The sequence below is a fragment of the Cyprinodon tularosa genome, unplaced genomic scaffold (genome assembly GCF_016077235.1).
Source record: "Cyprinodon tularosa strain WSP-4 unplaced genomic scaffold, ASM1607723v1 ctg59, whole genome shotgun sequence".
Taxonomy (NCBI): domain Eukaryota; kingdom Metazoa; phylum Chordata; class Actinopteri; order Cyprinodontiformes; family Cyprinodontidae; genus Cyprinodon; species Cyprinodon tularosa.
The window spans coordinates 1,515,318-1,540,584 of NW_024039329.1; the positions used below are offsets into that span (position 1 = coordinate 1,515,318).

Here is a 25,267-nt window from a genome sequence, read left to right on the forward strand (position 1 = left end):
AAAATCATTTTATACTGAGCGATTGTTCTTTCAGGCCATATCTTGTCAAGTGGAAACCAAAACAGAGGTTAGGGCACCTTTTACACTCCACAACCACAGACTGCTAATTCAATTTTAAATCAATTCTTTCACAATGGCAGATGGGATATTTCGTGTTGTGTTAATTTTCCACAAAGGACGGAAATCAACAAAATGGTAAATAGCCTGTACTTATATACTTATATAACGCTTGGGTCAGGTCAGGGGTCTTGCACTACATTCACTCATTCACTCACTGGGCCATTTGACCTCCATCAGTAAGCAATGCAGGGGAAGTGTCTTGACCAAGGACACTACATTGAAAACCAGAGCCGGTGCTTGAACCTGCAAGGCAAACTCCTGCATCCTGACATTATATCAGGATATGATATCAGGTGTAAACTCAAGAATACTGAATGCTTGCCTTGATTTAAAAGGGGTTTCGGTTAAAGTGTAGTATTGCACATCTATACTGCAATATAGTTTTGTTTTATTTCTGTTTGTATATTGTTTTTCTTTAATAAAGATGGTTGTCTTTCACTGAGGTTGTTCTTTAATTGAGATGATTAACCAAACCCTTTTTGTTTTAGATCGCAAAAACCTTAAACCTTAAACCTTATTTTTACATTTTAAGACCTCATTGTATTCTGCTAAATTCTGAAAGCTTTCATCTAAAGACTTTCAGGCTGATACTTTATGGAGACTACACTATCAGTTGTTATTTTGATGCTAATGCCAATTTTGCTTTCAACTAGTTTCATCTGGAAAACTTGACCTTTGTCCTAAGGATCCATAATGTTGCATATTTTAGATGTTCCCATTTATTCATACATGCAAATAAATGTTTAATTAACGGACCTCTCCGGGCCTTGATGACTGCTGAGGAGGTGATGCAATCATTTGATTTTGGTATGGTAGAACAGAGACACAAACTGAAACTTGTACAGCAGGGGCTCCTGAGGAGCTGAAAACCCATGCTTTAGCATCCTTTTGTTGGGTGTACTGCTTATCAAATGCCGATAGCACAATAACTGCATCATAGATAGATATATGTGATGAGATGTACCTCCATGAAAGCCAAGAACCTCTTAATATATATTCATAAATATCCTTTTTTTCTACAGATTCATAATATCTTAGCTGAATGCTGACGGAGTACATCCCCACATCACTAATCAAAGAACAAGTAGGAATCAGTTGGATTTCTGACAAATTGAACTATAAGTCATTTCTGTTTTCTTTTTACTAAAATACAAGTTACAGTCATATGAAAAAAAATTTAATAAAAACAGATTAATAAACTAGCCATGTTAGATTAAAATGATAAAATCTAATAAAAAGACGAGGCTATTCTAAAAACCTGAATCTGATGGCCATAAAGGAGAATGAGAGGAGAAGAGAGTGGATGTGCAATACAGATATGTGAGAAACCAGTAGGAACTGAGGGACTGCTGAGAAGAGGAAAAAGAGCCCCAAAAAAATGCTAAGAGGCAGACTTTTAACCCTATAAGTTTTCAATTAAAGTGTTCTGCTATCAGATGAGGTACAGCATCTTTGTCTATGTTCCAACTAAAAACAAATATTTTTTTCTTCTTGCATTTTTTCACTTGTGAATGTAAACAAAGGATTCCACAAGAATTAATTTTTTCAATGAGGAAGATTCTGACTTTTTCCCAAACTCTTCTGATAATGAAAGCTGATGAATCTAGTTATCTATGCAGGAGATGTCAAACCATTGAGATCCTTTATTTAAATCCTTCAGAGAGCCTGCATTTACGATGGGGCCAAAAAGATTGAGAGCCTCTTGTCTTTGAGCCGAAGGTTACAGCTCTGCCTCTGCAGAGCTCTAGTACAGCTCTGTCAATTAAGCTCTTTATTATCACTTCAACCTTTTAGGTATCAACCTATGTGAAGGCATTTTTGGTAGCACTACTTGAAAAGTGGGATGTACAGATAAAATCTCAGATTTATTTCTAATCTTTATTCTTTTGTCATTAAGTCTATTCATAACAATCTTTTAAGACTCAGCTAAGCAAATGTCTGTCCTCCCAACCATTTTAGCCCATGATTAAACACGCAAGCAATTTTCTTAGCTATCAGCTTGCTTCCCATTGGTTGGAAAAATGTACTCTTATAAACGACCCATGCATTAATTATGGGTGACAAGGCAAATTACAACAAAACTCCTTTAAAGACCACTGATCGACACTGATAATGAATATGAGCCTTATATTGTCAGGAGCCATGTAGTACTATAGAGAACAGTGCCATGCAAAAAGATTTTGGGGGGCAGGTGCTCAGGCTGGAAAAATCCTGATATCTGAAAAAATATATATACACTCACCGGCCACTTTATTAGGTACACCTGTCCAACTGCTCGTTAACACTTAATTTCTAAGCAGCCAATCACATGGCGGCAACTCAGTGCATTTAGGCATGTAGACATGGTCAAGACAATCTCCTGCAGTTCAAAGCGAGCATCAGTATGGGGAAGAAAGGTGATTTGAGTGACTTTGAACGTGGCATGATTGTTGGTGCCTGAAGGGCTGGTCAGAGTATTTCAGAAACTGCTGATCTACTGGGATTTTCACGCACAACCATCTCTAGGGTTTACAGAGAATGGTCCGAAAAAGAAAAAACATCCAGTGAGCGGCAGTTCTGTGGGCGGAAATGCCTTGTTGATGCGTGAGGTCAGAGGAGAATGGCCAGACTGGTTCGAGCTGATAGAAGGGCAACAGTGACTCAAATAACCACCCGTTACAACCAAGGTGGGCAGAAGAGCATCTCTGAACGCACAGTACGTCGAACTTTGAGGCAGATGGGCTACAGCAGCAGAAGACCACACCGGGTGCCACTCCTTTCAGCTAAGAACAGGAAACTGAGGCTACAATTTGCACAAGCTCATCGAAATTGGACAATAGAAGATTGGAAAAACGTTGCCTGGTCTGATGAGTCTCGATTTCTGCTGCGACATTCGGATGGTAGGGTCAGAATTCGGCGTCTACAAGATGAAAGCATGGATCCATCCTGCCTTGTATCAACGGTTCAGGCTGGTGGTGGTTGTGTCATGGTGTGGGGAATATTTTCTTGGCACTCTTTGGGCCCCTTGGTACCAATTGAGCATCGTTGCAATGCCACAGTCTACCTGAGTATTGTTGCTGACCATGTCCATCCCTTTATGACCACAATATACCCAACTTCTGATGGCTACTTTCAGCAGGATAATGCGCCATGTCACAAAGCTGGAATCATCTCAGACTGGTTTGTTGAACATGACAATGAGTTCACTGTACTCAAATGGCCTCCACAGTCACCAGATCTCAATCCAATAGAGCATCTTTGGGATGTGGTGGAACGGGAGATTTGCATCATGGATGTGCAGCCGACAAATCTGCGGCAACTGTGTGATGCCATCATGTCAATATGGACCAAACTCCCTGAGGAATGCTTCCAGCACCTTGTTGAATCTATGCCACCAAGAATTGAGGCAGTTCCGAAGGCAAAAGGAGGTCCAACCCGTTACTAGCATGGGGTACCTAATAAAGTGGCCGGTGAGTGTATATTTGTCTAAAGAATCATTTTAAACAAAATTATATTCTCCACATCTAGAATAAATATTCTATAAATTAAATTCAGATCTCCATTTTCCTAATATTACTGGTCAGCATTTATATTATGTTAACTATGAAAAAAAGGTTTTTCAAATATTATACATTTTCAGTCAAGCTGATAAATGTCAGAACGGCCATTTAAAATGTGTAAGCATTTTTAGATATATAAAACTTAACTCTTACAATTTAGTTTATTTTTGTACTTTCTAAAATTCAGTTTCTGCTATAAAAATGTAATTTAAAAAATATATTATTACAGTTAGGTCTAGGAGTGTAATTTTGGTCAGGAAGAATCTTATTTTAGTGATCTACAAATGGAACAACGGAGAGGAAAGTGCTTTTAAGAAATGTAAAAATGGCCTGCAAAAGAAACTTCATATAAACTTACGCATTAACAGGAACAACAATCTTCTCCTTCGCCACCTTCTTCTCCTTCGTGGCTGTAGTGCTGGTTCTCTGTCTTTTAAACACCCTCTCCTTTATTACATTTTTTTTTGCATTTCTGCATTAAAATCTCTAGTTCCAGTGGAGTAAAATAGGAACTTCATTTGCCTGTTTTCATGGTGACTCTTTGAATCGGTGCTCCATTTATAATAGCTTTTCATACTTGCTGGGCAGGCGCCTAACTCTGAGTGAACCTACTTGAAGTTGATTGAACTAACTGATAGCAGCCGTTGTGAATCCGAACACTCAAAGTTACCGACTTTTGGCTTGATCAATTTAGAGTTGCGGATTTGAATCTGAATTTGTTAAACCTGCTTCATGAAACGGACCCCTGTGCTTTTAATGCTATTTTGAAGGTGGGTAGTGTAAACAAACTGTGTTTTTACAGAGGGCTAGTTTCAGGTTAATTTGCAGGCCTACAACGACCTTAATGACTCCCCATTAAAAGGGGTGGACCTGTTTTCGGTTCAATTTGCATGTTTTAATAGTCATAACAAGGCATTTGTTGAGCTACTCTATAAAACTTGGAATTCAACACTACTCTAGACATTTTAAAATCAATAAAGCTTGATGGATGGGAAGCGAAACATCTTCAAACTTGGAAAATAAAGTCCAGTAGTTTGTTTTTTTTTACTTTCTTTTTAGGAATGTTTTTACTGTAGTGATCAATGATTTATGCAGCTAGATTGAATATAGAGGTAACGGTTGATGAGAAATATGTCTTTCTCAATAGAGCTTCCAACTTCCTTTAAATTTTCTACGTGAAGTTTGATAAATATCCCAATAAAAATAGAACATGTACTTAAGCTGCACTTTTCATGCAGTCATAGAGGCCAGTGGATGAGAACGATTTTTCTCTTTTTTTTGAAGGCTGGTGGTCTGGCTGCACTCAGTCATACCCTTGCATAGCCAAAAGATGCTCTTAAAGCTGCTGGAGAGAGGTGGATTCCTCCTGGCCCAATGGGATACATGATTTGTTCGACAAAATGCTAATCAAAAAACACAAAGGTTATTTAGTGCATCCGGGGATTGTTTTGTTTTTTTTTTTTTTTTCGAGGAAATGCTGAGAATGGTTTCATTCAAACATGTTTTTTTTTCTTTTTATACAGATCTGATTCGTCCAAAATGTTGCTGCAATGACAGCTTTGTTCCTGCAGTTTTTGCTAAAAGATGTGACTCCAGTTGTCCATAAAAAAACTAAACAACATCCTCTTTAATATTGTCGAAATTACTGTAATACCACACTGTGTCTTTTGGGACCAAGTCAGTTAACCTCATTTCTATAATGGTCCTTGTATTTTCTGTAATAGCCTACATCACAGCCCTTGGTTATTTAAACACATCCAGTTTTCTGGCAAGTGTACAATCAGGGATTCACCACTGATAAAAGTGTAAAGGTCCCATTGTACAGAATATCTAAAGAAAGATTTTAGATATTGTTTATTTAATTTATCCTTAAAAATAACTTAATTAGATAACTTTTTTATAAACAAGCATCAGTGTATCCACCTCCATACTGTATATATAATGCCAGTCTATGGGAGCCTTTTCTTACTATGAGTTCAGCTGCTAAGCATAGCTTTTTTTAGCAGCTTCATGCTGTTGACCTTTGCTTCTTCCTCCACAGGCTACTCTTTAACCTCCCTGTCATCCCTACTGCTCCCCTTTAAATCTGACTTAATCAGTGTCATAAATGTTAGTAATGTTGCTGTATTTAATGTGTGTGAGGATATGGTCTTCCCGCTGCCTTCACTCCCTCAGGCATTCTACATTTGCATTGGTACAGCCAGGGAGGACCACAAACAGACTATTACAAAAAATAAGAGGACTGTGAATGCATCATGCAAGGGAGGATGCTTAATAATAATGTAAGGGGGAAAAAACTATATATATATCTTTTTCTAATCATTTATTATGTTCTCATTTCTGCCACTTTATTGTATAGCTTTCTTTTTTAACTCCTGTGTTGTCAATGAATCTGATAAAAAAGATTAATGACATGTTATGCTGTATTCCACTTTGGGTCTTTCTGGGCACAAACAGGCCCTTGATGGATATTACTTTCTGAAGAACTTTGATCTTAACAATGCATTTTCTTATATGATGAACTAGAAGGTGGAGCAACTCCCTTTGCATTTAACAATGCTCTATTCGGAAAACAATACAGCTATTACATAAAAAGGATTTTTATGATGATATGTCAATTTTTAGGGAAAATTGTCAGTACATGTACCTTCAAAGGTAAGAACCTGCTAACTTTTTTGTTAAAAATTTCCACAACTAATTTGTTGGGATAAAACTTCAATTCAAAATAGTATACAAGGGTAAAAAGACCAACTGATCTCACTGCATTAGAAAAGTAAGGTACTTATCTGCAGGAGACTGGCTCTCCTGTTAGATTAATAGCAGAGTACTTTGAAGCACATTGGGAAATTGGAGAGATAATGATGCTTCAGACATTTGGAGGAATCATACTTCATCTGGAAAAACAGTCTACTGTTATATATAAAACATTTCACAAAATTAGAGCAGCCTTTTTTCCTCAATGGACGAGGAGGAAAAAAAATAATCCTAGATTTCTATTTAATACATTTACCAAACTCACACAGTCATGGTTCTGTGAAATAATCCATTATCCTGGGGATAACGTAACTCCTCTCAGGAGTCATATCTTTATAGGATTCTTTAAACAAGATGAATTTAATTAAAAAGGCAATTGCATCCTTCCAAGTATGACAACGTATTTTAGCAAGTGAAGAAGCATTGGAGGAAACTCTATAAATTAAAAATGGTTAGAATTGTTTTCATCCACATGAGCTTTCCGAGTTATCATAATTATTAGCTTTATCCTCAAATTTTGGGAAACCCTAACCCAGACCAAAACAATTATTTGAGGAAGTATGTCCATTGATTTCTGGCCCCATTTTAGATATCCATCTTCTGATCCTTATTCTGTAAGGGTGGCGGTGGGCTGGCGCGTATCTCTGGCAGTTTAAGGTGGGGTACATTCTGGATAGGTCACCAGTCTTAAACTCACGGACAACTTAGAGAAGCCAGCAATAGTCATGTTTTTGGACAGTGGGAGAAAGCACCATGGGAGGAACCAAAGCATGTACAAGAAGAACATGCAAACTCCATGAAGAAAGATTTAAACCCAAACTCTTCTCACTGCAAGCCAATGGCGCTTATCAATGCATCACCGTACACTGCCCATTTTATTTATATTCTTGGGTACCCCCTGATCTAACCCCTTAGATGGACTACAAGCATGTGTGTTTAATGGCATTAACACTCCACAGTTAAGGGGTAGTGCTTTGGGGTCAGGTTGGGATTGAGCCATCCTGTGCAGTTGCTCGTTGTTCTTCTTTACCTAACTAATGTTACCTCCGATGTTACTTATTGTGATTCCTGCGTTAAGCGTCTTTCTCAGAGACTCAGGGTGGCAGTCTATGAGAGGGGGGTTTGAACTCAGAACCTCAGGATTCCAAGTCCTATGCCCTAACCACTAGGACACCACACCCACTCCAACTGTATTACCGCCACCTAAAGGGCTGGAGTGACAAAGCTCAGTGTCTTACTTTTGTTAAATATGAAGGGAACAAAACTTATTTCTAATTGCATTTTGGTGAATTGTGATTATATAGCAAATGCAATTAATTCGCCAGTGTCGGATATCGAATATCAATTACGTAAGCGAGCCAAGCCCCCCTGACGTCATGTCCCTTTAAAACTATGGCGTGAACTCTTCCTGTCTTCTGTCCTGCCTTGCTACTATGGGTCTTTTAGGTGAGATACACCAATCTTCAGCCAAAGCCAGGTTACTTGCCCGACCCACCAGAGAAGAGTCTGTTTGCTGCGGAAACAGGCTGCGTTCTGCCTATAATTCAGAGAGAACTATTATGTTTTTCTGCAGGTAAAACTGCACAACACCAGTTCTTCTCTTACTTGATTCACAGTATTAATGTTAAAGGTACCTCTTCTGTAGACAATGTTCCAAGATTGGGTAAGCTACTTGCTTTTTCTTCAATTATCTATGTTGTGAAACCTTTACAAACACTAGGTTATCTTTGTTTTGCAGCTTTTAACATACCCATATAAGCCCACATACATTGTCACAATATGCTGTAAAAAAGCCTTCTGACCTGTGCTTGTGCTGATGTGTCATTCAAAGCTTTTCTGAGGCCTTGACTCAGTCCCCTTCGCAGGTTCTGCCTCTGAATGCTATCCAGCCTATTCCTCCTAACGTAGATTGAAACAACTAAAACAGACACACAAAAAATGCAGGTAGGAAAGAAACAGCAGCAAAGAATATTTTTCAACTTCACAGTTTACCTGTTTTAACCCATAACCTCTCAGTGATGTTACACTGTGGCTGCGGAGCCTCTGTAGTTGTGATGAAAGGTGAAATGAAGATGGAGGTGATGCCCCTCGGGGAGCTTGCTCTTTGGTTGGGAGATGTAAACGTTCTTCTGTTGGTGTAAGTCCTGATGGCTGTGGTGGTTCTTCTGGTAATCGGCTGGCGCTGCGTGGTGGTTGTTGTTGAGTATGTTATTAATCTTAGAGAGGGCGTGCTAGTGGTAGTGGTGGTCGGTTTTGTAGTTGACGATGCAGTTGTAGTGGTGAGCTTCACAGAGGCTGTTGTGGTGTCTTGTTGCGGTGTCAGAAGCGATACCTGAGATGTGTCCTTGACGGGCCCAACAGAAAATATTATCCTGTCTGACTGAGAAGAGTTTAGATCAGTCTCCTTCTCTTTGGGTGAGGTGGACACAACAGATTTAGATGTTCCAGCAGTAACATCATCCATCTCTTGCTCTGCAAGAACGAAAATCTCTGTCACAAGATGTGAGTGATTAGGATCTAATGTTAAGGTCAAAGCTGGTGGAAATCAAGATAATAGTGCTATATATGTATAAGGTGTAAGGGTGTCAGGCTGTACATGCCAGTAATATAATATTTTAGCTGAATCCATTACTGAATGGGTTGATTTTAAGTATTATGAGGAAAACTGAGGAAATGAGGGGGATGGAAAAGCTACTGGCTATGTTAAGGGATAGAATAAGAGTGGCAACATAGGATGAGATTGAAAAGCAATGAAAGAGGAGTCACTTAAAAGAGGGTTTAGGTAAACATCAGTTCTTACAGTAACTCTTCACAGTCCAGTAGTAGTCACAGCAGAGATCAAGAGAAGGTAAATGAGAACTTCACACCTTGTAGTTTGACTTTCCCTTAGATAGACGTTGGATTCTGTGCAAAGATCAGATTATTTGGAGAGAAAAAGGGTCTGGCGACAGCTGTTGAATCATCCGAATCGAATAAATGCACATTATGCTTTTGCCTGTCTTCCAGTTCTTGATGTTCATATGATGAGCCATCTGCCACTAAATTAGATTTCACACTGTCAAAGCTGTTAGATGCACTTTCTGATTTAAAAGCACTGCTTTGAACCAAAATTGGCTTGGTGGCTTTCCACTTTGTATACAGAGCCATTAGTTTTGTGCCAACGCTGAAAATAGCACTAGATGTCTCCACACTGTTCCAATCACCATGGAAAGAGGTAGTTACTGCAAGAAGCTGCTGAGGTGTGGTTTTTTTGCTGACCCAAAATTGAATTTGATTCATCTCTACCAATGCGTGATTGATCTCACAGCAGAAAAAACTCTCCCTTTGCGTTAAGAGATTTCTGCTAGAGATAAAGGAAAAGAACTGGCAAAGGGTTTACATGAAGGGCTTCTAACGGTTTTTGACAAGCATCAAAAGTTTAAAGACAGGGAAATTTAGCATAAGACTTTGCTAGAGCCTTTATTAAAAACAAATGTGCCAGACATAGCAGGTTTTGTTCAGCAAACTCTTCGTCTCCTTTGTCTCCACTCTCTTTAGAGCCAATCTCATTGTTTTATGTCCTGATTTATTCTTATTTTTGTGTAGTTCTGTGCATAAAAAAGGGACTGTTTGACACACTAGGTGTTAAAAACAAACATTGCATGTCCATGTAAAGAGGACCGTATTAAAGCATGATCAGCATTTTTTCACAAAGAATTAAATATCTATAGTAAGAGGATTTTAAAACTCAGTTCGATTCAGGATATGATATTTGCTGATGAAGATTCTCAGTCATCCAGGTCATAGTCATTCCGTAAAAGTTTAAAAAACAATCCACTGGACTTGGTTTCCAAGATTTGAAGACGTTTCACTTCCACTCCAGGAAGCTTTCTCAATTCAAATGTGTGGATCCGCCGTGAGTTTGAGACTTTATATAGACAAGGCCTTGTATTGCTTGGAAACATGAAACTGACGAGTGGGTCATTTGGTTCATTTGGTTCCATTGTTATCCTGTAATATCTGAAACCTGTCTATTATTCTGAAGGTCGTAATACCTAAAACGTCTTCAAATCTTGGAAAGCAAGTCCAGTGGATTGTTTTTTAAACTTTTACGGATATGATATTTGTTTTTTCCTTGTTTATTATGACTGACATGCAGATTATATTAATATATATTATTACAGTAAATGAAGAACTACTGAATTTATTTTCAGATTAAACATAGATTAATTCTGCAGGGGAAAAGGGAATTACTTTAGGGTTAGGATTAGCATTCACTGGGTGATAACAACCTAATGAGTCTACTGGTACAATTTGAAGCCATTCTATAGGACTGATAACCACTAATAATGACCATTTACTGGTATGATAACATCCAAAGCAGCTACAAACAGCCACTTTATATCTACTGTGTAAAATAAGACTGAATGAACAGGTCTTATCTATTAGAACAATGTTTTTAGACTTCATATTCACCTGCCGTCAGGTGATTTTACCAAAATAAATACACTGATCCACTACCATTTAAATTGCCATTCTATAGCAAGCTGTTTTGATATGTACTAGTTCTAATAGTACATTGTACCAGTTTAATAGTTTTACTGGATATGTATTCCTGATCTCTGAAAAAAAAATGTTTCCTTGTCAAAATGACCATTTCAAACAAAATGAGATTCTGCACAACTAGAATAAACATTCTGGATGTCTAGAAATTAATTTCAGATCTCCATATTCTTATTGTTAGTGGTCAGCATTTGTATTAGTTTCACTATGAAGAAATGTGTTTCAGATATAAGTATATATTCAGTCAGCTGATAAATGTCAAAACAGTCACTTAAAATGTATAAAAATTTATATATATATATAAAGCTTGATTCTTACTCGTACAATTTTGTTTTTTTACTTACTGAAATTCAGTTTCTGCTGCAAAAATTTTATTCAGAAAATACATTATTCCATTTCAGTCTAGAAATGTGATTTTGATCAGGAGAAATTGAATTTTAGGGATCTACAATTGGAGCAGGACAGAGGAGATTGCTTCAAATAAACTTCTGAATTAACTCGAGCAACATTCTTCTTCACCATCGTCCTCTCAGTTGTAGCTGTAGCGCTGTTGCTCTGTCTTTTAAACACATTTTCAATTTCATTTTTTTTTTATTTCTGCTTTTAAATTTCTAGTTCCAGTGGGGTGAAAGAGGCCCTTCCTATTGCCTGTTGTCATGGTGACTAGTTGAATCGAGGCTCCTCTGATAACGACTTTACATACTTACACATGTGCTAAACTCTGAGTGGACCTACCTAGAGTTGATTGAACTAATTCATAGGAGCCATTGTGAAAAAAAAACTCAAATTCCGACCTCAGGCTAGATCAATTTAGAGTTGCAGGTTTGAATCTGATTTTGTTAATCCTGCGCCGTGAAATGAACCTCAGATCTTTTAGCGTCAGATATTCTAGAAAGTGTATTGTTTTTAGTCAGAAGCTAAACAAGAACTGTGCTTCAGATGGTTTACTGAGGGTTTTTGCTACGCTTCAGAATCACCTTAATTGAAGCTCAAAGCAATTATTGATATCCACAAATTTTTAAGTTTCTACTTAAAAATAGTTAAATTTATAACTATATAGGCCATGTTATTTGTATACACTCTTCAGTTTTGCCCTACTGTTGGGGGTAGATATAATTTTCAGAGCTGTTCAGGCTATGTGGGCAACAACCTTGAAAGTGCCAATTGTGGTTACAAACCTCAACCTCTCTGGCTGCATCTGACTTTGATGCGGACAACGCTGCAAGTGCAAAAGCATCATCGGGCTCAGGTCTCAGCTGTGTAAGTGAAAGTGAGTTATTCAGGTGAGATGGAGCGCAACCAGATTCCAACTCAGCTTCCTCTATTGCTCCCTGGTTGTAATTTATATTGATAGCAGGAAGTCCAGGACTGCTTCGACTTGCTGCCATCAGTAAATCACCAGGGTTAGACACATCCTCAGAGGAAGTCGCTATGGCAGAGCTGGTTTATGCTGGCTTGGCAACTGTGATTTAAGATGAAGGCATTTGATCTGATGAAGACGAAGCAGGAATAGTAAAAAAATAAAAATAAATGCTGGTTGTGAAGGTTTTTAGTCTCACAAGTGGATTACCTGTGTGGAGTGATTATTGGCATGCTTTTGCCCTTTCTATGACCTAAAGTGTTACTATCAGCCATTGTCTTGTCCTCATTTTCAATATGCATGACTAGAAAGTGACTAGCCTTTAGCACAGGCAGACAGCAGTGCTGATGTGGGAATATTTGAATCTCCCGACTACCTCTAAACTGCATGACTGGTTTGGCTGGATGAAATTAGAGAACTGCTTTTAAGATTAGCAGAATAAGCAATATTCAACCCTATATTCCAATTATGAATAAGTCCACACAAACTAAGTAAAGAATAAAGACCATTGTTTGGTGTAGAAAACATGTAGAAAATAAAAGCACTGGCCACCGGCCTAAGCAAAAATATTTAAGACTTTTGCAATCTCTTTACAACATTTTCTTCACCTGGAAAGTTTGATAGCTCATTCCTGCATTGTGCATTCCCCATGTAACAACATAGAGGTTAGTATCTCTGTGAAAGGTGGATATTTCAGCCCTAAATCTATTTATCCGTCCCTGAAGCTCATAATGCTGATGTCACTTTCAGATAAGCAGGGTTGGACGCACTTTCCTAACCCTTAGATGAAAAAGCTTTGCTTATCCGTGAAGCACAAGATGACTGAAAAAAGAGATAAAAAGGAGGATGTCAAGTAGAAGGTGGATTGTGCTGAAGCTGACATTGATGTAAATGATAAAAACTGAAATGATGAGATGTTTCTCTTGCCATCTACAAATTACACATGTTAGGGCTTGGAGGCACAGTATCTGGGTTATTTCTTCTAAATATCAGACCTGAGCGTGCTCTGAAGTCGTCCCCCACTGATGAGGAGGACATGTCTGAGCCTTGGCTGGAACTATGTGAAGGCCATTGGGTGGTGAGTGGATCATCCTTGCTGATAGTTGGCAAGGTTCTACTTTGATCAAGGCCTACAGGATCTTTGACAGTTCCTGCCATCACAGTTAAGATGGAGGAGAAAGCAGGCTGTCCCGATAAACCCTCAGCGTCTGAGTCGCCGTCCGAACGGACCACTTGGAAAGGCCCCTCCCCGGTCACTGACAGTTCAGCCATTGGTTGAACAGGATCGCCTGTGATTGCAGAGCTCCTCCGTAAAGGTGGGGAGCCAGAGGCATCGTAGGTGGAGTTTTCTGTAAAGAAAAAAGAAAGAGACAAGACCTCATTTTTACAATTTAATTAGGACCACTTAGATGACATTCCTCAGTTTATTCCTGTCACTCATGAGTTAACGTATCCACTCCAGCAAACATGTATGAAACTGGCATAAGGATCCACAAGATTGATTTCTACTTTAGCAAACAAATTTTTTTTTTTTTACTTGATGCCAACTTAGGGTGCTAGCAGTTCTGTGCCTTTGCATGGTTTTCATCAACAGTTTCTGCTTCCAAATAGACAATCTGCCATGAGCTTTTTGTGCTAATTATGTGTTGATCAATACCGGGGGTTTCATTTCAACTTCTTTAAACAGCCAAGAATACAAAGTGTTTAATTATAGTCTGTTAAAAAAAAACTGTCAGGAAATGGTTAGATAATGTAACAATAAATAATATCTGCAAGCAGAAATTGCTCCTCTTTCTATAATAATTTAAGTTATAAGATGTTGTACGGTATTCTGTTTCATTTTAGAGATCTAAACTGGCCCAACAAAGGATTATATACAAAAGGAAAGGAAATTTTGTGTAAAATAAAGATTACTTTTTTTCCTATGATATAGGAGAATAACGATTACATTTTAAAAACTAATGTGCAATTGTTTATGTACACGAGTATCAAATGATTCGTATTGTGTTGCATGACATAAAGGGAGTTAAGAAAAGGATATCTTGCAAATGGGGGAACATAAGAAGCAATTTGGACCTAAATCTATAAAGTACTAATAACCAGTCAAAGTCCCAATGTTGAAAATTAATGACGTAAACCCAAGTTACAATCAGTGGTGACTAAGGAGCCAAAATCAGGACTGAGGATATCAAAGATTTCCAGAAGACCTAATTAGCTTTACATTTATGAGCTTAGGACCACTGTCATTGTCCTAATATTTCTGGCTTACTGTACACAGGAAGTACATAAATCATATTACAAAATCTATGATGAACCAGTTGAAGGTATAGAATACAATTTTCTTTCCGCTGCGAGTTTCAAGTCCCTCTGAGAGTCACAAGAAGCAAACGGCTTTACCACTTTACTGACATATAAGCAATTTCACTCTGTTTTTCCTCTGCTGAGGGGAATTTTCTTCTTGTTCATATATCCTTATATGGGATGTTTCTAAATTCCTTTCAAAAACATTTTGAAATTACTCTTTAATGCCCTTAATATATATCTTAACAAAAGTGTTATTTTACATTATTTACTGTGGTGCACTAAACAAGCCAGATAATATAATCTTTCATAAGCCACGAAACGCCACAGTCTTAGTTTGGGGTGTAAAAGCATTTTTTCTGACATTCCCTAATAGCATACCAAGGACAGACAGTGGTGTGTTGCAAAAAGAAAGAAAACTGAGGCAACCCTCAAAGTAGAACAAATGGAATAATTCAAGAGACACCAACCAAATGCTGACCTGAAATCTGACTTTCTAAAAGCGCAAACAGGACTAGCAGGAAATCGCAGTTTGCTAAAATCACAGCTGAGAAAAAAGGCAGGGAGATGGATGTGAAGATCCATTAATATCCAGAAGATGCAGGGGGAAATTACTAGACAAAGGTTTGCTGATGTAGAATAATTTCCTATCCGCTACGGTCCTGCAGCTGTCCTTATTTGCGGCACGTTATGGACTTGACCATACAGGGTTCTTTCTTCCATTTAAAAAAACTTAGCAGTCCTGTCACATCTGCCGCCCCCTCAGCGATTCCCCTTTGTAGAAATGCAGCAGCTCACACAGTCATGTACGAATCAGCACTGCTGGATATACTTTTGTGTCTTTCTTTTTTATTAAAAGGGCACTTCAAAACATATTTTACATGTGGAAAATGTTCAGAAATGTTCAGAAATGCAAGGACCCAAATACACTTTCTAAAAAAAAAGATATAGCAAAAATGTTTTCAATAATTTGTTGAATTTCATTAAGCCTCTGTGCATGGTTCTTTGTGTCTCATTTATAACCAAAATTTTTTTGAATGTTTTTTATACGTTCCTCATTAGTATGAAGGTGACAAGTTAAATTGCTACACAGAATTGTCTAATATCTTTTCAAAAACTGGTGATACAGAGGGACATTACACTCCTGCATTTACAAAATCACTCCTTACAAAACAGATGATAAGAGCACTGCTTCAAGGCCACAAAGAGGTCAGCGAAAGCTTCTACAGCCAATTAAAAAGCCTAGCGGCCAGATTAATGACTGCGTGAGTTGGATGCCAGCAAAAGGGGCGGTGCAGAGTTCGCCTGTGGTTTGCCACCTGCTCCGATTGGGATGAGCATATGGGAACATTCTCAACAATTTACAAGTTAAGACAAGGTGCGCAGATCAAGAGAAGGCCAAAAATGAGTGGAGAATTTCAGGGAACAAATTAAGGAGTGAAAGATGTTTCAACTTAATTTCAGAGAAAAATTTTATTCAGTTTTCAGTTCTCTCAAATCCTTCAAATGATTAGTTCTTGTCTTTCAAATAAATGAAACTAAATAGAAACATTAATGGACAATATAATTAAGGAATTGTATTTCTGATGATAATTTTTATAGTGAACCTACTAATTAAAAATGAAATTATGCACAACCACAAACTCAAACTTTATCAGTGAGATTCTATTAGATGCGCTGACAAAATTTAGGTGTAAGATGACACTGCTTCCAAATGTTTTACAAATAGAAATCTAGCAAGTATGATGTGCTGCTATTTAGGGCCTCTTTATTTCTATACACCAAAATACTATCTAATTTTATTGGCTTTCTTAAAGTTACCTAATTAGCAAATAGTGTCAAATTGTGCAGCCGTATCTGCACAGACATTATAAATACAGCTTTTAGGATTTGGACACAGCTCCCACCCTATAAAGAGATGGCCTTCCACACAAAACTATAGGTCGACCAAGGTGAACATTAATTAGAAAAACAGTGAAGAGGCCCATTTACTGCAAAACAATAGGACATCTATGAGCTGCAAACTTTTCCATGTTTTACATGTGTTCTTGTAGCAAGCCTGACTGTAAAGAAAGACTGATGCAAAATTTAGGGAGCTAAAACCTGGAACAAACAAGGACTGAGATTCACCTTCAGACAAGACATCAATCATAAACATGTATCCAGAATTCCTTTACAGTTCTGTAATTTAGAGAAACAGTTTTATCTTAAAATGACTTTTTAAAATTAAACCAGTAGTACTGCACATAAAGACTAAATTTAATATATCTCGCATGTCTTAAAATTGAGGTTTACAGATGCTCACATTCCATTTGACTGAGCTTGCCTTATTTTGGAAAGAAAATGGATGTTAGTCTGTAGATGTGAAAAGATGGTCAAGACTTTACAACAAAGGTGATTCAGTGTAGAGTCTAAAGAACAGAATTACCAGTTTTAATACGAATGTTTGGTAGAAATCTAAAGATTAAATAAGAACAAAATGAAAAGATTTCATGTAAGATATCTGTAATTTCTCATTTTAACTGATACTTGTAGAAAAACATTTCAACATGCATAAAACAAATCAAATGTAAACTGGGTCTTTATTAAAAAGTTACATATTTTGACATAATCCGTTTTCTCCATCATTACTTTTAGAAGCACCTGACACCATATTGGCACCATTGAACATCCAAGGAACTGAGGTTGAAAAAGATGACACAAGAACCTTGGTGTGTAAATATAATAAGCTGGAGTGGAGTCACAACACTGCTGCTCTTTAAAGAAAGGGTCGGAGTAGACTGTCTGCTGAGATCTTTTGTAGTGCAGTGGTGTGCTCTTAAAGATCTGCCTTGGTTCTGTGGCGGCATCAGCTATATTACATCGCAAGGCCTGTTGGTGCAGCAGTTTATCTGAAGCTGAGAGTACTAGTTGAATAAGCTCATTAGGAAGGCCAGTTCTTCCCTACAATACCTTTCAGGCACAGTGCAGGTGGTGGAGGAAGACAGGACTGTAAGAAAAATAACATTACTGTTGGACACTGCCTTCCACACAATCTTTAAAGCTGTTACAAAGACAAGGAGCCAACTTAGTGACAAATTGTTACACTGGTTTACTACAGCCTTCCTGCAGATCCCTCCCCCAAGCTAATGTTAGAATTTGTAATCCCAACATGCACAGGAAGTGTTTACAGCTGTTTCTTTATCTGATCAAAATTTTTTTATATTCTTTCATGCATATCATTATTTGTATTGTTTCTAATCTGCTCAATATATTTTTTTGCACACCAACTGCTTCATCTGGACAGATGTTGATTGCTCTGAAAGTGTCTTCTTTCATTTATGCTTATTTTGCTCAATTTCTCATCTTTCTGTAAACGGGCTGCTTTTTTATTTTTTTATCTTTGTTCTATTTTGTCCAATGTTTCTCTTTAATATCAAAGTATAGTATTCTATAATAACAACAGTAACAATAATAGTAATAATAACCATGACATGTTTTTGGGTTTTTTTTTTTGTCTCTCTGGCTGTACAATCTATTTTTGTACACATCAATAGAATTTCTCCTGTATTACACAGGTGGCAAAAAGGGGTGAAAAGTTTGAAAGATTCCAAGGGCCCTTGTCTGAGTGGGGGGCCCAAAAGAAGAAAAAACCTATGTTCCACTAGATAATTCAAATATAAAAATCAAGAGATTTTTTTTGGGGGGGTCAATATCAATGTCTTCATGAGGCCCCAAATTCCTCGCAACGCCCCTGATTACACAATATATTCTATTTATACGTTTTTATCTGAGCAAGGTGTCTATAAACAGTCTTTATTTTTTATTTGAAATGACCTTTAAATATTTTTTAGCCATGATTCCTTTGAATATCTGTGTTACTGGAGGTAGATCTTAAATTGAAGGGGTCCCAGGATTTAACCTTGCTGTACTCCATATGTGAGTCCTGTCCTCTCTGAAAAGAAGTGGCCTACTGACACAAAGCAGTTCCTGTGCTTTAGGTAATTATAAAGTTATTTAGTTAAATTATAAAGTTAAATTACAAAGTTGAGTCTAAGTCTGGTTACCCATATTTATGAAATAATAATAATCAGTTCATATTATATTCATTATAGTTCCTAAAAAAATTGCCACATATTTTTGGGGTTTATACAGAATTTATGCACAGAGAAGTGTAGAAACTCAAAATGATGTAATTTAGCTACACGGACCTCACAGATGCATCAAGCATAAACCAAGCTTTAAGGTGCTTGGCAGAATCCGTGGTGCGGATGCTCTGTGGTGCTTACGCTTTCAGTGGACCCCTGGGGTCAAAGGTCTAGTCAGACAGTTCCAGGTGGGAGCCTGTCTTCTTTTAGTTAAAGTCTGTATAAAATACCTTGTTGTGTGTTCCAACAAAATACAAGAATTTGGGTACATTCTTAACACAACCCATAAGATACCAGGCTCCTAAAAGAAATTTGTATCTGATTAATATACTATTCATAAACCACTACATTTTTGTGTAGTTAAAAAAAAAAAGGTCTTCTTACACCTCCTTGAGCCAGCACACCAAAACCACAAACCTAATTTCCACAGTTCCACAATTTTCCCCCCTCTGCAACTATCATTATCTTTGTGCTACCAGGGCGCAGACGTGACACTAGCGGGGCCTGCATTGCTCCATTCTATTATAAACAGACTTTTTTTTGTGTCGCTTTGAGCTGTTTTTGTTCTCTCATGTGCATAAAACAGTAAACAAAACAGTATAATTCAAACAGTAGCCTAACGGCACCCTGGCAGCATAGAAACACGTTGAAGAAGCCAGGCTGAGTTTTTTCTTTTTTTGTTTAGTTTTTTAGGAAGGGCCTCAAAAATGTCTGTTTGTAAAAAAGCCTTTGCACACACAACTTGCAGTTGCACTCTCAGACATTAACTCCCTCTTGGTGGAAGAATCCATAGTGTCTTGTAAAAACTATTCATACTGCAAAATCCTTTTTATTTTTTTAAAACCCTACAAACAAAAACCCAAGTGAAAATTAATGGTGTTTTAGTAGGTAGATTCAAATTCCTAAAGCATTTTACCGGTATGAATTCTTTTAAAATGCACTGCACACATTCTTCTTTTTCTGAGCAAATATATTATTTTGAAGAGACGCACATTCAGTTATGCAGAGAAATACATGTTTACTGCATTTGATATGGGAGCTAATATGTAGCAGATGAAGGCACTAAAGGTGAACATTTTGAAATCATTGTTCTTTGCCAATGCTAAGCACACTTATGAATACAAAAAAAGTTTGACAGTGGCTACAACATAGATGGTAAAAGACAGAATCCTTTGCAGTTATATCACAAACAAAAGAGTTATTCGCAAAAAGAGTACATAGAACAAACAAATGCTCTAATATAAGTAGGTTTCTAATGTTTTTCTCTTTTAATATGAAGCGATATTTGGAAAACTCCCTGGCAGCGAACAGAACAGTGACTCATAGGAAGCTGCTCATATCATCTTTCTCCTGACTTGTCTTCCTTCCCTACCAGATGAACATGCAGCCACTATTTCAGTCTGACAAGTCAACAGAGTGACTCCTGTGCTGAAGCAGCCCAGAAAACTGTAGTTATTAAGGCTTATATTGTTTCAGTCATGTCTACCCCTATTGCAGTTTATGTAACCTGTTCTCTTACTGCCCGTTTTCAGTGGTACATCAAGGAATTCTGGGGTTTGAGTGAAAAAATGGTGCATTCTTGTCAGATTATAGACAACACTTCTTACATATTTCCAATACAAGAACTCGAGCACCTGTTTTTGGTAATATAAAAGCAAAAATAACCATCTAATAAACCATAGCCATGTAAAGCAAGATTAGCCTGGTCATAAAATTATAGATGGTACATTGTGCTCTCTACAATAATTTTCTATTTGCAGCCTCTGTATGGTGCATTAGACCAATCATCTCACTGAGTGTCTCCTTTTGTTTGTTACTGACAGAAATGGCTGAATACAGGATACTCAAAGTACCCTAATCCACTGCGTTTTTGAAAGCGATAGCATCCCATCCTCTCCACTTTTAGAGAAGTAATCACATATTAGCTTCCTGAGACCATTTGGCAAATTCAGAAAAAAGAGATCAGCAAAAAAAGATTCAGACCCAAGTCAAATACAAATTTAAAGTAGGATACAGAAATGTTTTGGTAGTTTAGATTCTTTAATAAAATGTTGATTTTAAGGGCCAGCTTACTGTTGAAAATGACTTGGCTTCTCCTCTCTTTTGGAAGGAGTTTTCTAAATCAATGTATTGTCTTTAATTTTAGGATTATCCACAGAGGATCAATACCAATGGCATATACAAGGAGTTGTAACAGGCAAACATTTCTGATTGATTGACAAAGACAAAGGGACTCTCAAAAGTCTGCGGACTAGAGATAAAATGACTACTTGACTAAAGATAAATCATCTGAGACAGAATGAATATATATTTCTGATGAAAGGCAAACAAATTTATAATGGGACCAAAGCAACACCGCTGCTGCAAATATTTGCACATCCTTTAACTAAGCTCTGTTGAAGCATTTTCGACCTCCAGCATACATTTTACTCCACCTGTTAATATAATTCAGCAAAAATAAAATACATCTAAGCTTTGTAAAATTTAGTCAACAGCAATAGTTTAGAGAGTAGTTAGAAATTATGAAAATGCCCTCACTGTAAATGAAATCAGAAAATGATAAATTGCACTGCATTACATGTCTATTATTGCACAGCATAGACATTGGTCTAGGTCATAGTGACAGGGCTGTAAGATTTTAGAAAAACATGCATAATGTTGATTAGGTTGGGATAATATATATGACGTGAAAACAAACATTTTCAAAGTATTGACTAAAACGTATATCCAGCTTACGGAAAAGAATAAATGCCTAATTTCCCTCTAAAGATTCACTTACAAGATTTTATTGAAAAGTTGCTTTTGATTGGCGTCTGCTTTCCATATGGTGAACAAATTTTCCTATGGTTTATCTTTATATAAACTGCTTAGCATATTTATTGTAATCACAACAAAACTAGCACATGTTTTTATATTCCATAATTTCTAAAGGGAGAGCAAGAGAGGGTTAAAAAAACCTCAGTCTTCATGATGTCCTCTCCCTGCCAAAAGATTTAAGATGTACATCACATAGAATGTCTTCCAGTCCAAGGCATCAGGGGAAATACACTATATTGCCAAAAGTATTTGCTCACCCATCCAAATTATTGGAATCAGGTGTTCCAATCACTTCCATGGCCACAGGTGTATAAATTCAAGCACCTAGGCATGCAGACTGTTTTTACAAACATTTGTGAAAGAATGGGTCGCTCTCAGGAGCTCAGTGAATTCCAGCGTGGAACTGTGATAGGATGCCACCTGTGCAACAAATCCAGTCGTGAAATTTCCTCGCTCCTAAATATTCCACAGTCAACTGTCAGCTGTATTATAAGAAAATGGAAGTGTTTGGGAACGACAGCAACTCAGCCACGAAGTGGTAGGCCACGTAAACTGACGGAGCGGGGTCAGCGGATGCTGACGCGCATAGTGCGAAGAGGTCGCCAACTTTCTGCAGAGTCAATCACTACAGACCTCCAAACTTCATGTAGCTCAAGAACAGTGCGCAGAGAGCTTCATGGAATGGGTTTCCATGGGCGAGCAGCTGCATCCAAGCCATACATCACCAAGTGCAATGCAAAGCGTCGGATGCGGTGGTGTAAAGCACGCCGCCACTGGACTCTAGAGCAGTGGAGACGCGTTCTCTGGAGTGACGAATCGCGCTTCTCCATCTGGCAATCTGATGGACGGGTCTGGGTTTGGCGGTTGCCAGGAGAACGGTACTTGTCTGACTGCATTGTGCCAAGTGTAAAGTTTGGTGGAGGGGGGATTATGGTGTGGGGTTGTTTTTCAGGAGCTGGGCTTGGCCCCTTAGTTCCAGTGAAAGGAACTCTGAATGCTTCAGCATACCAAGACATTTTGGACAATTCCATGCTCCCAACTTTGTGGGAACAGTTTGGAGCTGGCCCCTTCCTCTTCCAACATGACTGTGCACCAGTGCACAAAGCAAGGTCCATAAAGACATGGATGACAGAGTCTGGTGTGGATGAACTTGACTGGCCTGCACAGAGTCCTGACCTCAACCCGATAGAACACCTTTGGGATGAATTAGAGCGGAGACTGAGAGCCAGGCCTTCTCGTCCAACATCAGTGTGCGACCTCACAAATGCGCTTCTGGAAGAATGGTCAAAAATTCCCATAAACACACTCCTAAACCTTGTGGACAGCCTTCCCAGAAGAGTTGAAGCTGTTCTAGCTGCAAAGGGTGGACCGACGTCATATTGAACCCTATGGATTAGGAACGGGATGTCACTTAAGCTCATATGTGAGTCAAGGAAGGTGAGCAAATACTTTTGGCAATATAGTGTACCTTCTTGAATGCAATAATAAGGCCTGACAAGACACCTGAGCAAAATACCACACACCTATTCCATTGCCTGCAAAAGGGTTATACTTTAATGGGGGAGACAGTCATATACCTTCCTGTGCAAGCCAGACAAGAACTCTTCAATAGGGTTAAAGAAGATATGGGGAATGTATTGCACCGGGAAGAGTGGGTAATCTGTAAACCAGTCAATACCAAAGCAGCCATATGGAAACTAACATTGTCCAATATGGAGACATATGGGACAATCTTCTGAGACATAGTCTCTGAACACTAGTGAACATGTGATCTAAGGTATCCAGGAATGCAATAATGTGTGCAGAGTTTTATGGGCCCATGGTTGCATGATGGTGAAAAAAATCATTCTGACTTATAGCTGCGTACAGAGTTTTGCTGTCAACACATTGTCCAGGGACACTGAATATGGCACGATATCCAATAATGTACCTGCCACGTCTTCTTGTTTTAGTGAGGTGGAAACCTGCCTCAACTACAAGAATTGACTTATGAACTGTGGCATCTGCCTCTAGCTCCATCACTGTTTGGAAAAAATATATCAAATTTAGCACAGCAGGCCCAAGCAGAGCACAGAATTCACTTCCAGATCCAGTACCAATTATACAATAGCTTAGCGGCACATATTCAGATCACATTTTTTTTCACAGATTCACTGTTTTTGGAACTATTTCGAACTATTTATAGTGCTGAGGCTGATGGCAAAGTGAACTAATTATGGAGGAGTTTGTCCTGCAACCAGAAGGTTGATGATTTTAACCTCAGTTCGATCCATCTCAGTGGTTATGTCTTTGGGAAAGACACTTCACCCACTTTGCCTACTGATGGTGGTCAGAGGGCTCGGTGGCGAATAGGTACAGTAGCCTTGCATCTGTCAGTGAGCCCCTGAGAAACTTTGACTATGTAGCTCACCACCACCATTAGTATCTGAATGGGTGAGCAATGATTATAGTGCAAAGTACTTTGGGCTCTTCCGCCTTGATAAACCGTTATACAACAACGGGCTATTATAACATTTATCTGTGAGCTTTATCAACAACTTCCCTGCAAAGCATTGAAATCTAAATAGGTAGTTTATTTTCTTGAAATGAGGAGGTAATTAAGACACAAGACAATTTACATTTAAAATAAGAAAAAACAACTGCATTGTCTTACTTCAACTGCACATTACCTAATCATCTCATTATAATATAAAAAATACTCATTCCATTGGCAAATCATCTTATTTACCTGCTCAAATTGAGGGTTAATACATGTAATTTAAGAGATTTTTACTTATTTCGAGATCATTTTTGCAGTGTAAAATATTTGTTGAGATAAAAAAAACTCCTTTTCAAAAAAGATTGTCTCTTTTCTTAGATAATAAAACCAAATGGTAGAAAATAAAACCAATGTTTTGGTAAATAATAAAACCAATGTTTTGGTAGATAATAAAACCAATGTTTCATATCTAGTGTGTTTTATTCTGTGAACTATCCACTAGCAGCTTTGACCCTGAAGAGAGAACATGCAGAAACAACAATAAGGCTACAGCTCCAACCGAGAAAGCGATAACTTGGCAACTGGCTCTGAGCATTGACCACAAAAGGTGCACCTTTGCTTACAATTTCCTTAAAATCCTTTCATTAGTTTATAAATATGGCAGTGTGTCTGCAGCCTTTGGTGTTTGTTCTGCTCACACATTCTTCATTCACTCTGCTTTCTTGTTTGTGCAGTAGAGCGAGATTTCGAGGCATGGCTCACTGTTCCTGTGTTTTTGTCTTCAGTATAATACTTCTGGACTTTTTTGAGTCCGATACTGAAGCTGTCAATAGTCACTTCTGCCACTCTCTGGTTAAGGGGCGAACTGCTTGTTCCACCAAATAATATTAAAGAATCCTTTAAAAATTCATCACCAAAATTCAAAAGACTGTTCCTTGGACTGAGGTGCACGTTTGGTAAAATTTCATTAAAATATGTACTTTTAACTTTAAGTTATCATATACAGACAAATAAACACACACAAACTCGACTAAAAACATAATCTCCTTGGCTGAGATAGTGACAGTGCTACAGAAATCTTTCCTCCATTTTCACTTTGCCCTCTAACTCTGCTAATGAGCTGGTAGATTACTTTCATTCTAAGATCTCAGCCATCATTGATTTAGCTGCCCTAATTAAAGAGACAGTTGTTTCTAAGAAGAAAAAGGATCCATGGACAAGTGCAACA

General features: G+C 37.9%; 1 protein-coding gene across 1 annotated transcript in view; it reads right to left on the reverse strand.

The window, feature by feature from the left end:
• Window positions 1-25,267, reverse strand: part of kiaa1549lb (KIAA1549-like b) — a 92,347-nt gene that overhangs the window by 38,246 nt on the left and 28,834 nt on the right. The window contains exons 2-4 of the mRNA XM_038306760.1: window positions 13,311-13,664; window positions 8,406-8,885; window positions 8,216-8,331 (exon numbers count right to left, since the gene is read on the reverse strand). Of these exons, the coding sequence (XP_038162688.1) occupies window positions 8,216-8,331; window positions 8,406-8,885; window positions 13,311-13,664 (950 nt within the window). The remainder of the gene's footprint in view (window positions 1-8,215; window positions 8,332-8,405; window positions 8,886-13,310; window positions 13,665-25,267) is intronic.